This window comes from Frieseomelitta varia, unplaced genomic scaffold (assembly GCF_011392965.1).
Source record: "Frieseomelitta varia isolate USP_RPSP 00005682 unplaced genomic scaffold, Fvar_1.2 scaffold_469, whole genome shotgun sequence".
NCBI classification, from domain to species: Eukaryota; Metazoa; Arthropoda; class Insecta; order Hymenoptera; family Apidae; genus Frieseomelitta; species Frieseomelitta varia.
In genome coordinates, this window is record NW_025110222.1 from 10,061 (window position 1) to 26,132 (window position 16,072).

General features: G+C 44.2%; 1 protein-coding gene across 1 annotated transcript; it reads left to right on the forward strand.

Annotated features, from left to right (window-relative positions):
* The first annotated feature begins 15,268 nt into the window (after window positions 1-15,268).
* Window positions 15,269-15,733, forward strand: LOC122532749. The gene is made up of 2 exons (XM_043661787.1): window positions 15,269-15,490; window positions 15,572-15,733. Exons 1-2 carry the CDS (start codon window positions 15,269-15,271, stop codon window positions 15,731-15,733), a joined length of 384 nt encoding a protein of 127 aa, XP_043517722.1.
* The last annotated feature ends 339 nt before the right edge of the window (window positions 15,734-16,072 follow it).

Consider the following 16,072-nt stretch of genomic DNA (forward strand, 5'->3'; position numbering starts at 1 on the left):
TGTCTCTTTTCTTTTCCTCCTATGACCTTTGCCCATTGCGTTGGCATCTGTATGTTCCCAAATTCCTCTTTCTTTAGCAATGTTTATTCCTACGGACTGTATTTCTGGATTTATCTCCGCTCTTCTTCTGTATATCCTTTCTTTCATACATGTTGGGGAATTCATTAACATCCGATTTGTGTCATTCCTCTTTTCATCTCGTTGGAAAGTGGGTTGATTAATTCTTCCACGAAAGGTACTGATTTCGCTTCGATATATGCTTCTATCCTGCTTGCTCCTTTATCCCTTGCATTTGTGCGAGTCTTCCTCTCTTGGGAAGTTCTCGGCCTTCCTCGAGATGTCAATCTCGTGGATATTACGTAACCACCGTGTCATATCTGGTAGGGATTGGACAAACCCGCTTGCTATCTTGGTGGTTAGTTTCACGGTTCTTCTTCATGGTGGATCGATTTGTATGTCGCTTCAGTTCATTTTCTATGATCACCAGTCGATATTCCAGCTCATACAACCGAGCCCTGAGTCTTAGATTTCATTCTTCTAATTTGGCCGCATCTCCATTTGCATTTACTCTGATGGCTAACTCGGTTGCGGCCGCTTCCTGCATCCCCGCGCCTTCTCGAATGTATCTTTTATATGTATCCATCAAGTTTTAAGATCTCGCTGTAATTTTTGGCTAGTTTTTTGTCGATTTATAATAAGGGAGGTCATGTCAGCAGAGGACATCTCTCTCTTGCCCGAGCCAGTTCCTTTGCCGAAGGGAGGTGTTTCACCGCCTTGGACGGTGGTGGTGTTTCTACATCCGAATTATTCAGATATGCCTATACGCTCTCCAAATCATCATTATCATTACGATGCGGATAAATTGGCTTCCTCTTAGGATCTTTTGGCAAGGCAGCTTCAGAGCAGCTTTGTCTCCGTCCTTAGTGCTTTGTCTCCCCTTTAATTCCATACTATCAAGCCACTTGAGTTATACAGCACGTTGGGATTTCCTCAGAATTTCCCCGGAAACGGGATAATCACGCTCTATGTTCCACTAGATATTGCACTTTCTCGTAGTTGTCCAGAAAATCACAGCCGGAGAGATCCGCCAGCTTCCAACATTGCTGCCCGTAGAAAGATAGGTAGCTATTTTTTAAATGTTCCATTCTCTTTATTTACAGATTCCGGGTCAGTTGTATTTTTCCTAAGGTGGCACCTTAGAACACACTTGAATTTTTTGTCTCATACCCGGTTATCCGTTAAGTTCTTTTATTCGTTTGGCTGCTTGTACGTTTCACACAACTGCCGGGCTGTCCGTCAATCACCGTAATATTTTTCATCGATTTTCGAATATAGGCGTCTAATTCGCTTTTCTCACTCACTGCACACATATTCTTGGCACACACACACTGCACTTGTCACTCACAATCACTTATTTCTTATCTTCTCCCTGCCGGAATCACTTCCACACAACGGAGAATGTTAACAAGCGTCCAACCTAGTCGGTTCGCCTATCGCCATGTTGGCGACAGACCACCCAAACCTAAGATAAACATAACCAAAATCTGACAAATTTTTTTTCATGGAGGCAACTTTCGAAAGACACCTAGTCGTTCAGAGGAAAGTAACCAGTTATTGTCGGATCCTTACCGACTAAAACATCAACGATGACCTACCTCGTGACTATAACAAATATTGTAGAGTCAATTCCGAGGTTTTCATCGGTATCCTTTAGTTCGTGGCTCTTTGCGTTGAACTCTCCTCCGAGAGCTGCTATGCCCCTGCTTTGCTATCCCCTCCCTCAACCTACGCCTGCTGCGACCATCGTATGAATGTCTCCCACGTTTTAAATTGGTGTCTGGGCCCTCACTCAGACTTCTCTAATCCGAGGGTACAGGCGTCGGTTCATTTGTTGCAATGCATCTCACTGATACCTTCTTCTTCTCCTTAGTCCCGGCAGAAAGCTGCCGTCTTTATCATTTAACACCTTTATATTTTCGGAATCCGGATTCGACGATCCATGGGCAGGATGACGGTTTTTGCTCTATTCAGGGTTGGCAGATGTCCTGGCGTCTTCTTTTGTTCTGGACGAATTGGGTTTGTTGCTTCTAGGCATTCTTCTTTCTCTTCTTTGTGTTGGAGAACTACTCTGCAGAAGGTGGAGACCGTAGTTCTTTTAACCTTCTCTGCGAGAAATGCCCCTACAGTTGTCTTTATTGCGAGGTCACGCCCGGTGGCATTTCTAGGCGTTTCTCGTTCAGCGTCGGACACTCCACCAAAGTGTAATGCGCAGTGTCGCATACAAACACGCACTCCGCGCATTCCGTGTTCACCGTAGCGTTTATGCGGTGGAGATATGCTCCGAAGAATCCGTGACCCGTCAGGAATTGCGTGGTCTGGGCCACACTTTAGCCATTGGTACCAATGAGTCGGAATGGCTGTCACGATGGGGCGACGAGTTGCGCCTCAATGCGAGTGTGAAGACTTCAATTCAAGAGCTGTTTTCTGAAGCTCAAACATCCTCCAGTTGCGAACCTCCGATTTTGTGACTGGAAAGTTCTCTCGTCTTCTTCCTATGGTCCTTCGGTAAACCAGCGCATCTGTCTTAGCCATACTTGCGAATGGAATCATACCGGCTAGATTTAATGCTAATTCCGTGGCTGTAGTGCGGTATATCTTTATTGCCCGCCATAAGTCGCTGGGTTCGCGATAGGATTGCAATACTTTTCTCATTTGAGTATTTCGTCCCAATTGGGGCACCTATACATAGCCATCGAGTGAAATAAGTTAACGTACAGATGTCTTACCTTGATTTTCTACCGTTCCACGTTCGCGAGAATGTAACCCAAAAAACCGCTCTACTTTCTACTGTTGGAGCCAAGCTGCTAAAGTGGGCCATGACGTCTAAGCGGCTATCAATCAATAGTCATGCTTAAGAACTTTAAACACTCATTCACTCTCACAAGGTCCGAAACTCCGCTAAGCTACCAACGCGGAGGATTACGTGATCGTAGTAGATCGTGGAACCACTTAACTTCCGTCTTTCTTGGTAATATTCTAAGACCAAGATAATTTATGTTTCTAGTTACAGCTATCACTTCAGCTACCATAAGTCTAAATTTTCGTGTCCACCAACTTTATTCATCTTTTAAAAAAGTGTCACCTTCCTAGAAGATAATTTCCACCCTGTTTGCACCGTTGAACTGAGAACTGGGTCGAATCCAAAATTCCACAGTAGAGGGCCAAGGACTGAGTCCTGCGAGTCGCATCATGAGTTTCCTCTGTGTTTCGGTGACCGTCCTTGCGCGGTGTTCTCGGTTCGCCCTGTTCATAAGATAATCTCCCATCACACGTCGAAGGCAGCACGAGTTGTGATGCGCGATTAATACCTGCATGGTATTGAAGCCGTTGACGGTTTCCAGAGACAGTGCCATCGCAACTCCTCCCGGGAGGTGGCTACCAACGCTAGGGAGATCATCCGAGAGAATGCTCGGTGTTGGAACGCCCTGCCCTGAAACTGTATATTCATTTCGAAATGTTACGGCCATTACTGTTTAGATGACCAACGATTCGCCCTACTATAATTCTCTAAAACATCTTCCTGACCTCATTTATAACACAAATGCGTCGGAACCAAGACATAGTTTCTAAATCCCGTTTTCCCGGCTTGACTATCATGGCGAGAGTTGCAGCCTCCACAATCTCAGGAATCTCTCTTGCATCAGGCAGGCGTCAAACATATTTTTCTATTCTTCATAAATTTCGTTTCTACGCCATCGCTATGGCTCTTCCTGGGATTCCGTTCCTGCATGAGGCGGCGAGACTTGCGCTCATTTTACGGACCACAGTGGCGATCTCCTCGTTGGTGAGTTAAGGCGTGGTGGGTTGTGCACCCAAATGTTTGCCCTCTAGTCTTGAACTCAAACCAAACACAAGTTTAACCGAAATCTAACCCCTTTTTCTTGAAAAAGGAAAACATCTTTGAAAAGACACTCGGTTCTCTTGAGGGGCAGAACTGAAAAGTGTCGGATTTTTTCTCCAAAATTTTTCCACGGTCTTTCGTCCTCGGAAACTCAAGGAGAGAAACCAGGGCTGCTCCTGCATTGCCTCTACTAAATTTCCCCCGCTGGTGCCAAATTCTCTCCATACAGTCATCGGGCTGCGGTTGTCTGTCAAGCTTCCCTCGTTGCCTTCCGCACTCGCTTAAAGTGTATCGAAATTGAAGAACCATGTTCAATATCGTTCATACCTGAATAGATGATCCCCTCGAAAATCAGACCCTCACTGATATTTCGGGGAGTTACAGCAAACAGAGAAGCATGGGTAACCGTGTTTCATATCGTAACATAGAGAACGAGTTGAGCCTCTATATGTGTGCGCGCGGACTTCCAAAAAATACCTTCTCTTCCTTCGTGTCTTCTCCTGATTGATCAGGATCTGATGAAGACAGAGCGGCATACGTTTTTCAAGCAGATTCCGTTCGCTGTCAGCTAGGAACTGCGGCTCCACTTCTGCGACGTCACATCTCCGAAACGCCGTGTACGTTCCCGGCGGGGTTTGTCTATTCTCGACTTGTTTCCCTTTCCTGTTTTAACGTTATTTTTTCGCAGAAGCCTATGATCGCCAGTGCTTCCTCAACAATCAGAAGTCTCACGATTGATCACTCGAGAGAGTTGCTCGCTGCCCCGCGAAATCTTCGCACACCTCCAGTACGTGATGAGCCGAGTGTATGTCGGCGTTGCATTCTATGCAACGTCTGGTCTCTTTTGTGTACCTATCCTGTGCAGATATTCGCCCAATCATCATTGCCCGGTTTATGTATCTGCCTGGCTCTGTACATCAGTCCATTTGCATTATTGCCACATGACACTATTGGCGACAACCGCTTCGACCGCTCGCTTTTACTCAGATCCTGACGAAAGCAGTTCCTCCTTCCATGCACCAAGAGCCCGTTTATGGGTACGTGTTCCTAAGACTTTAATAACGAAATCAAGAACCGCCTGTCCCACATTCTTCAACCCATCGACTTGGTGATACACACTTGCATCTGCTTTAACCAGCAGATCGAGTTGTATCATTCCCGCCAGTGTCATCGCTGCCTGGAATGAGATCATTCTATAACCTCTGACCACTCTTATAGCCAACTTACGTTGTGCTCGTCAGAGGAAAACTCTTCCTCCCTTTCTATCTCCCAGATTGTCATAATATATCAGAGCTCCGTACAGAGCCACGGATATAATTATGCCTATGTACTGAGCCCAAGCTTTGTCACCCTGTTCGCTGATATCCGGCAGCGAACGCCCCAAAATGGCCACCCACTCGATCCTCGGCACCATTCGGTTGAAACATGTACCGAAGGACAACTTGCTGTTCAGAGTGACTCAGAGTTACTTCACCTCGCTCTGGATCTGCACTGATTCCCCATTCGCTATCAGTGACGACTGCGGTGGTTTTATCCTGCGAACAGATTTGAAGTACAAGCAGATTCGGTCCTCCCTCTAGCCATTTCGAGTCCAAGCTCGTGGACCCTCTCCGAGGCTGCATTCCCTCCGGCTTGTTCACGCGGGTTCCAGCTTCCAGCTCGAGCCACCTATAACTGACAACGTGTCGTCGGCATAACAGATGAGTTGTGCTCTCCTAGGCAGGGAGACTGCCAACAGGTAATTGTAACCAATGCTCCACAGGGGCGGACCGAGTACCAATCCCAATGGTGCACCCTGTTCTATCATAAGTACTTCGATGACACCGCCCGCCAACGGGAACTCGGTGCTGCTCTCGCTCAGGTAATTGCCTAACACCTTTCTCAGGTACACTTCGTATTCTTCTAGAGTAGCTTGGCCACAAATGTACTTGTGCCGTCTCTGCCGTGCTCAGTCTTGTGCCTATTCCCAGCGGTGTTGGGGTGCGTCAACCACTGCAAAGAGTCACGTCCCTAGGTGTTTGGACGGCAGGCCTGGAACCTCTCCCCCCTTCATCATTTAAAGATCATCAGGAGAGTAGAAGTCCTTTCGGGAAGTGACCAATTTGGCCGTTTAGCTTGCAATTGTGCAGGATGCACAATTACTGACCAAACGTTGCCCAGCGGGGGGCCTCTTGCCGGACCGGCCCTAGCCAGTATTTCTACAGCGCTGGTGTTGTTGCGCCGTGTTCATTCATAACCGTTCGGCTACGTCTGTGCAGCTTCCACGGTGAATGTCTGTCAGTTACTTTTTTCCCCAGTTGATTAACCCTTGGTGCTTTTTTGTCTCGCGTCATCCTTTTATTAATAACGGTTTTTATTCCGCATTTACTGAAGTGGTTGAATACCTTTCATTGTACAAGTTAATTCTGACTGCACGGCCAGTCAATGTCTTCCTTCCTGATTTCGTCTGTCATTGTTTTCCTTTCCGTGTTTAATTCTGTGCATTGGAATATTATATGATTTACTGTGTCTATTTCACCACAATGGCAGCAATCTGTCTCTGATAATTTGTGCCTATACAGTGTGCTTTTTATCTGCCCGTGGCCTGTGAGCAGCTGCATTGTGTTATGGCTTATTGGTGTACTTTTCTGTTCCATCCTTTTCCTTATGTTGGGGAAGTTATTATATCGTGTTCCGCTGAGTCCCATTCATTTTGCCATTTGCTTAGTACTTCTTCATATATGCTCTTCCTGCCCTTAGTCTTCCACCCCTCCGTTGCAGTCTCTGTTACCGGTCATAATGTAGGTTTCCTGTTTTAATTATCCGCCCCTTACAAAATTGGTGGTACGCGATCCTTTCTTCTAGGATCAGGTTTATTGGCGGTTCAGCCGCCAAAACCGTCAGCGCGTCGCTAGATGTTGTCCTGTAGGCCTTTGTGATCGCAAGGAAGGGTTGCCGTTGCATGCTTCTTAGTTTCTTAATATGGTACTCATACAGGTCCTCTGACCATCCCGCTGCTGCGTAGCAGAGTATTGGGAGAACGAGTCCCTTATAGATAGCTCTTATTGTACTTGTGTTGAATCCTCATTTCTGGCCAGTTTCATAAATCCGGAGAAGAGGTTTCTTGCTTTGGTTGTAATGTAGTCTATATGTGGCTTGACGTTGAGTCTTGTCCTAAATTTCACTCCGATATCTTACTGTAGGTCTCATTTTCAGCGACGCGCAGTTAATTTTTACTGTTGGAGTTCTCTTAATGTTCAGAAAGCCTTTTAGCAGGATCATTTCCTACTTTGTAGTGGATAATTCCAATTTTTGTTGCTTGCAACATGTATAGAGCGCACGGGTCACATCGTTAGCTCTCGCTTCAATTTCCCTCCGGGTGTTAGCGCTAACCACCACGATGAGGTCATCAGCCAATGCTATAGGCTGATTTCCGAATCTTCCCGCTATTTCTATTGCTTCGTCAAAGATTAGAAAAGGGGACCCAGCCTTGGGGGCAGCCCTTCGTGACGTCTTTTCCTGTTTCCTTTTGGGCTCCCAGTATTTTCTCCTGGGAGCCCCAGGAACTTCCTTTTCTCCCAGCTCTTCTTCCTGTGAGGTAACTTTGCATGAGGCCGTAAATGTTCTTTGGATAGTCTCTTTCTTTAAGGTTAAAGAGGATACTGGTCCACCATACGTTATCAAACGCCCCTGATATATCAAACAAAAGCCCCACCGCGTATTTACCTCACGTCGAGCCTACGACTCGGCGCAGTTCCACGATGGCATCTTCCGCCGATCTACCAAGACGGAACCCATATTGTTTATACAATGATCGCGGGTAGCTGTTTACTATGTGCTTTAGCCTCCCAGCATCCGCTCTTTCCAGGACTTTTCCCAAAACCGGAAGCAACGATATTGGCCTGTATGATTTAGGATTTGTCTTTTCTTTTTCCTCGCTTTTGAGTAGTGCTCTTATGTGTGCTATCTTATATTGCCTTGGAATCATTTGTTCTAGGCAGCGGTTGAAGTTCTAATATTTCGTATTGTAACACAGGCCACGCCTCTTTCAGCATCACGACCTCAATCAAATCGTGTCCGGGTACCTTTCTTGCATTTCAGCTAGCTCCTGGATTGTAAAGGGGGTGTGTCGGGTGTCGTTGGGAGTGTCTGTTGTGTTATTCCGTACTGCTCTGTGCCATTGGGTATCGTTGGTTACATTATTCTCTAAGACTAGTGCAATAAGCAACTCTTTTGTTGTTTCTTTCCAGATGATTGTGTGAGTACTGTTTCCGTTGATGTTTGATTGAACTTGTTTCAGTTTGAGTCTTCTGGTCTGTAGTTTGTATATGATGCTCCATGGAGTCTTGTCGCCTTCCTTTTCCACAAATATTTTCCAGCTCCTTATTTTGGATTCCTTGATCGCTGCTATATACCTGTTTCTGATTTTCCGGAATGATAATAGTAGTCGCTTCCTGGCTGTCTCATTTCTCATCGTGCGTTGGAGTTTGTCTGATTTCAATTACTCTCCACCTGAGTTCGGTAAGTTTATGGTTCCACCATGGTACATATTTGCTAAATTTCGATTTCCTCAGGATTGCTTTGCTTGCTGCTTGGAGGATTATGCTATCTATGCGCTCTGACTGTTTTTGTGCAAAATCGTTGCTTGCTGCTTGGAGGATTATGCTATCTATGCGCTCTGACTGTTTTTGTGCAAAATCGTTGAGTTGGAGTTGCGTTTCATTCTGCTTCATGAGTTCCCCTAGATGTGTGCGGTAGGCATTAATATTGAATCTATTATCCGGCTCTGTATTGATCTCATGATTGCTCTCTGACGTTGTAACTTCAAATGTGATCAAATTGTGGTCACTATTGATCTCATTGGGGTGTACTTTTCAGTCTTTCAGTCTGTTCGCTATGGTGCTTGTTGCAAGGGTAACGTTAATGGTTGTCCGTGTATATTGCTGAATGTGGATGCATTTCCAGGTTCATTCAGAACTACAGTGGGTTCTTCGCTGGGTCTTTCGTTTTCCGGAATATTGACAGCTGGTTTCTTTTTTCTTATCCTTCTGGTCTGCAACTACGCGTCAGTGCCTTCCTCGTCACCCCTTTCCTCTTTTAGTTTCTTGACCATCTCAGAAAGCGCAACGCTATCATCTGTGAGATATTCCATGATATCTTTCCTGTTATCAGACATGGGGGTTGTTAGTACCCGTTCCGGGCTGATCGGATAATATTTCACCTGACACTTAAGTAACTGTCCTGAGACGGTTGAGTTCGAAAACAGCTTAAAAGCTGTTTGAAAATAGCGCGCACAGCAACGAAGATATTAGTTTTGGCGTTACTTAATAAATGGCGCTGTGATTACCGACACCAGTTACCGACACTACTGACCCCCAGATGGACGCCAAGATGGCCACCGTGCCAGACACGTGGTGACGAAATCACTAAAAATTAATAATTCCACTACCACTGGGCCGATTTCAACGAAACTACACACAAAATGACCGTGCAATTTTTGCGCAGAACTGGTAGTCCGTTTCAGAACACTAGGTACCTTTATGCAGAAAACAGCACCTCCGCCTTTGAGGCGGTCACGCCTACACGTGTATCACTTAATTCACTGATAACTCGTCTATTTTTCAGAATTAATGAAAAATTCTGCATACACTGGTACAGTTTCACTAGCTCTACAGCCTGACACTACACTCGCTGTATTTCTCTCACTTATTACCACCTCAATTGCGTTTCAGAGAAGGAGCGATGCGGACGCGTGCGTACATGTCGCCGCCATCTTGGAAAACACTTTCCTGAGGTAGCGGGGAACGCTGTGGTGCTCCAGCGCCTCGTTGATCTTTTACCATTTCAACGAGTTAAATGCACTGATGATATTAGTATATACCACCATGTCACCCTTTGGATCTTCCTCCACATCACGCCGATCACGCGGTGAATAGCTCTCATCGTTGATGTTGCCATCCTGAAGCCGTATAGGCCATCAACCAAATCCGGACCTGCGAGATTCGGTTAGAAACAATCCTTTTGAACAGCTTCCTCACGTCCTATTCAGCTCAATTCCGAGTTTGGGAATAAGAACTAGCTTAGGAATTATCCAAATCACTGGTAACCACCGGATGCTCATGCATCCGTTAAAAATACGTAGAAGCATTTGATCGAGCGCTCTCTGAACAACAGCCAGTACCGCGACGCCGTCCGGTCCAGGAGCCGTGTTCTTTCGCTCCATTCTTTTCACAGGCTCAGTCAGCTCAGTCAGTTACCGGTGGGACTTCTGTCTTGTCCGTTCTTTCTGTAATGTTAGATGAACTAATGCTGTCCGCCTCGACTCTGTGCAGAAAGAAGAGAGACATTAATCCTACCTCCAAAGTTTGCCCAACTACCACGGTGCTGTGACTGTCCGCACCGCGGCAGAATCCCGGTACAGAACTTCGGTTAGAAGCTCCTACCTTTGGTTCTCCTATTTACAAAGGCCAATTCCCCTTCCGCTGGGAATTATTGGTTGATTAGCCGTTCCTTGCACGTAATTTAGTGTTAATCCTCCCGGTACTACTCTTGAAGAGATTCGTTAAGACCGTCTACCTTAAGACTATCGGCTACAAACGCATTCGCCGCTGGCTCTGGTGTGTATCATACGCAGTACCAACTAGTATGTAAGTCCCTAGTGATCTCTGTCAGGAGCGCCGACCAATTTGTCCCACGGTTGCGCCTTGGGATATATAGTAGCATGCTTTAGCGCGGAAGACGCCGTCTTGTATGAACCTGTTCTGAACCTTTTTCCTCGCATTCAGCATCCCGGCGGTCTCTTGCGTCCACCAGTTGACTCCGTTAAGCCTAATGAGCTTGACACGCAGCGCAGGACACGGCACTAATCGAGCTCTGAAATTTCGTCAATTCCGTCTCGGTGACAGTCATCGGTCCAGTCAGTATTTGGTGATAGCCGTGGCAGCTAGCACGTACTAATTGACTCTGTTGATCGCCAATCTCTTGTTCTCCTTCCCATTCCAGTTCCTATGCACTCTGGCAGACGCTCCTACGCATGACGGGCCGTTTCTTCCATTACAATGCGGAAGGTTCTCCATTTCTTTGTATCTGTTCGCTCAGTGTTTCGACCTCATCCATCACTCGCGATTCGGGAATGCAGCGCGCGGCGGCAGACGTCGCCCAGGAAAGGTCTGTGATTGATTCTCCATGCCATCTGACGCACATGCTAACCCTTCCGGTATTCAGGAGCGGAAGATCCAATCCAGCGGCCTACTGTTCCTTCAGTACGTCCATCGCGTCGATCCTCGGTGATCCCCAAGCAATTACGTTGCGTTGAACCACCATCGATTGCGTTGAACCGCCATCGATTAGTATTGAAACGTTCCACGGTATACCTACACTCATCATGTTCCCCATCTTCAAGGGGGCGACTTTTGGTGAGGCGGTCATCGTGCCACCCCTACCCACCGGATCCACATCATCGTTTTCAGCAGACGCAACGCTGGACTTCAGTTCACCCCTGAAGACGCAACCATCTCATCGAAGTCGCCTATCCAGTCGGGACGGATCATATTTCGATACGGCTCCTCCACGACTGCTATGTTATACACTGCCAGGGATTACATGAGTAAATTCCTGTGCACTGTCCTATTAATTCACATTGATCTGGCGTATGCGGCTCGCAAGGGCCGACATTACTGCATTTCCATGGCCCCTTCGGAGTCACATACTACGGTGTCCGAGCAATCCGTTCTCTCCCTGTTCCGAACGACGGTCCCACAATCACCGCGTCTTTTTGGGCGTAATCACTGATTGACGTAGACCTCATTCTCGTCTTCGGTGGATGGCAGACTTTGCAACCCAGGCTATGATTTGATGGCCTGCCCGTGTCTGCGCACACCAGACGTCTGGATTTGGATGTAGAATCCTTGTCTCTTCTCTTAGGATTCGCCATCGCAGCTGCTCCTCCTTCCCTCTTGTCGTCCATTGAACGTTGTCTCGCGCGGTCTTCGAATCTGCAGCAGGAAGAGGCGTTAGACAGTCCCCTCGCCGCTCTCGTTATGTGCGCATTCTTCTTTTTGAAACCTGCATTTTGGGCTCTGAGAATTCTAATTTCCCTTTGCAGAGCTGTTCCCGTCTGTAGAGTACCGTCTGCACAATTCCGACCAACAAGCGTGAGATATTCTCGCCGTCTATCCTAGGAATGTCTTATGGGTACCTCAGAGGCGGCAGTAACATTTCCGGATTATCCCAGTTAAATTAGTTGGTGAAGGTAGCACCATCTCAGCAGCCCTCTCCTCGTCTGTCGTGGGTGGTTTTGCTGCTTACAAGGGGCGAGTAAGACCCGTTTTTGGATCCAAGGTACGACTCTCGCACTCCTCATCCTCGTCCTCGTCCTCTGTGTCTACCCTTCCTGAGCGCATAATACTGCGAATATTACATTTCCTCCTGGAATCTTCCTCGGAGTCCTCGGAGTCCTCGGAGGATCTCAGTGCGTTCCTCCTCCTTCTTTTTGCAATTTCAAAGACTCTCTCAGACCTGCAGGGCAGCAGATCCGTTTCTTCACTGATAATCATCTCGCGAATACCCTTCTTGACTCTTTGAGTTCTTTCTCTCCTGTAACCGATATATCGTTATTCCTGCAATCTTTAGGACTTGTCTCGGTTCCCTACATTTGGATCTTTACAGTCGATCTGTGCATGTGCGGCCTCGGGTCCACCCCACACGCAGATTCCTTGCAGTCGTCCAATGACGACGCTGAGTGGACCTGCTCGATCATCACCTCTGCGACGGGCTTGGAGTCTCAAAAATCACCTGCGCCTGTCCTTTTTTACTCCACTTCATCTATACGTAATTTTAATCTTTGTTTCAAGTGAAACCGCCCACCCGCCCATTGACAGCTTACTCATTCCCACACTGCTCCCGGAACCAGAGTTCCAGCACAGTGTCCCAGTGAGGACCACAGCGTGGTGAGGTAAATTGGACATTTAATCCGTACAAGTCTTTAGCTTCATCGAAGAGACACCACTTACGAGTAGCCCTTATATGAATCATCAATTACAATGTTTCTGATCTGAGAACAGATAAACTTGCTCAAATCTCGGCTCCACAACTTAAACCTGATCTAAACCTAAAATATACCTCTTTCGATACCCAATCACAAAATCTGAAAGCCCGGGGTTTGATGTTTGTAAAGCTGCACGAGCAGAATACTTTTTGCGGTAGGACCAGTCTTACGCTTTACATAGTATTCATAACGTAGTAAGTCGTCCCCGTCCTGTAGTAGTCCTGAATCGGATTTGTGTATTAGGAAATTTTTGTGTTTCTATTGTCTTCAATGTATATATATTATATATTACGGCCCGTGTAGTACTATTTTTCAGTGTGAAGGGCGTGGGAGTGTTGATGTTACGTGCGAGTATGGAGGAAGAATGGATTGTAGGAAGTTGGTAATGTGAGGAAAGATTGTGCGTTTCGTCTCAAAGTCGCTGCCTAGATCCATCAGTGGGGCTGAAGACAACGATCCCTTACCCCAAACGTTGTTATCATGACTACTCGTTAGGCTGGACGGTCACCATCCTAGCGGTGTTCCGCACTTTGTTTGCTTTAACATCGAAGATCGTTAGACTTCGATGCTAGGCGCACTGCCATTGCGGCTTGTACAAGTCGGTGTTCAAAACTCGTACTCAAGGGACTCTAGGCCGTTACAGATTGTATCAAATTTATTGAATTACAAAGGCAGACTGAGATTTAGATTCTTCAGAATTCTAGAGTATAATTACGTTTAACCAAATTTATAATTACGATAAAACGATATTTGATTTCTCGTAATTACTTACTTTATCGAATTGAAATTATATCAAGTTTTAATTGTATATTTATTTGTCACTACAAATATACACAATTGTCAAGTTGATAATCAGAAAGCCAGGAAAATATTTGCCTGCGTCATTAATTACTTCGCAGATTCTTAAAATAGTTTAACGTTTCTTACTTTATAGTTTATTATTTACGTTTTATTCTACACGAGTGACGGAATACTCATCAACTTTGACGCGCGATCATGGAACAAACATGGAAAAAACAAATAAGTATTTTCTGCACCGATTTCGTCAAATTTTCGGAACTGGCAAGAGGTTAACTAGGAATATATGTAAATAGTAACGCGATCAAAATTTTCTGGAGTTTATTTTTAAAACTTATTATATATTATACGCAGTGCAGGTATGCATGATAGTGATAGCCTTGAAGATATCGTCGCACATGATATGAATGTTGTGCGACGAAAACAACATAGAAGCAATGTGTGGCTGCATTTTGAAAAAATTAAGCCACATAAAACATAATGTAAAATATGTCAACAGAAAATTAAAATAAAGTACATCAATACGAGTTCCCTTGGTCGTCATTTAAAGTACAGGCATAGTAATGTAATTAACTTAGTACTTAACATGTACTTAACATGTACAGAGGCAAAGGCCTGTAACAGCAGCAGAATATAACATATTTGGACAAAAATTCAAAAAGGTCTAAAGAGTTTACAAAGGCTATTGCTATCATGATGGCATTAGATTTACAACCTTATAGTTTAGTTGAAGACAGTGGAGTTCAAAAGTTAATGAAGATAGCAGAACCATTACATAAAATACCCTCGTGAACTACATTTTCACGTGAAATAATTCCAAAGCTGTATGAAAAGATAAAACAAAATCTAAAGGACAAAATATCTATAGACTTGAAAGAAGGTAAATTATACTTTTCTTTAGCATTATTTCATTAAGCATTATTTCTTGATATTATTTTTTTATATGTATCTTCTAACTCTAACACATATAATTTTCTAACTGGAAATACCACTGTAGCATTTACTACTGACAGCTGGACGTCAAGAGCCGTTCAAAGTTATTTATCTCTAACTATACACTGTATAAATAAAAATTTTGAACTTTGCCATTATATGTTAAATTTAAAACACCTTCCGGAGAAACATACGTATAAATATATTCAAAACGCTATATTACATTGTCTACAATTATGGGATATACATACTGAGACGCCAGCCTTTATCACTACGATAATGGACGAAATTGTTAAAGCCATCGATAATTATAATAAATGGAGCAGAGTTCCTTGTTTTGCCCATTGTCTATAATTGGCAGTTAAACAAGGTTTAGAGAATTTTGAATTATACGATCATCTCCGGAAAAAGTGCAAAGAAATAGTTACGTTCTTTTCACGCTCCACAACCGCAAATCACAAGTTTGTAACTGCACAAAAATCCATCAACGAACAATAAGAACCACTGCAATTAATACAGGATATCGATACAAGATGGAATTCAACATACGAATGTTTATACGGTTCATTCTTTCGCAAACAACATTAAATATAGTACTGTGTGAAGATAATATGCTGGATAATTTAGATTCAGTAGAATGGAATTTCATTATAACAATAACAGATGTCTTGAAACCTATTAAAGATGTTATAGAAAAAATGAGTGGTGAAACATGTCCAACTGTCTCCCAATATTATCCAATGTATTTCGCATTAATAAATATACTTCAGCCACAGCCAACAGCAACTACACTGGTAAGAGATATGAGCAATAGTATTAGCGAAGCATTAAAGGTCCGTTCAATTATTTATTTTTAGTTACATAAGAAAGACGAAAGAAACAATATTAAATAAATTACGTAATTTTATTTTCAGGAACGATTCGAGCCTATTGTACACAGTAATAACCTGTACTTCAATACCATGTTATTGGATCCTCATTTTAAAGATTACTTATTACCGACAAAAGAAAGACATAAAACAAATATTAAGTGCAACTATTTCAGATATTTACAAGGAAACATCAAACTTATATAAAAACATATTAGACAAACACAATATCAGAAAAAAAGTAGTAAGTTTATATAACAATAAATATAATTTTCCTATTATTTAAATATTTCATTATTTATTAATGATTTATCTTCACGTGCTGCAACTTATAGGTATAAACAAATCACAACTGGACCAATTTTTCGACGATGCACTAGGACATACAAACGTTGAGTAACCGGAGACATTTGAGTCGCAGCTACATCGAGAGATACATATTTCGCTATTACGTATATGTATACGTAATTCTCGTGTGGCCTTAATGCTAGAATTAAATAAAAATATAGATATTATTAGCTGGTGGAAATGCAATACAGCCAGATT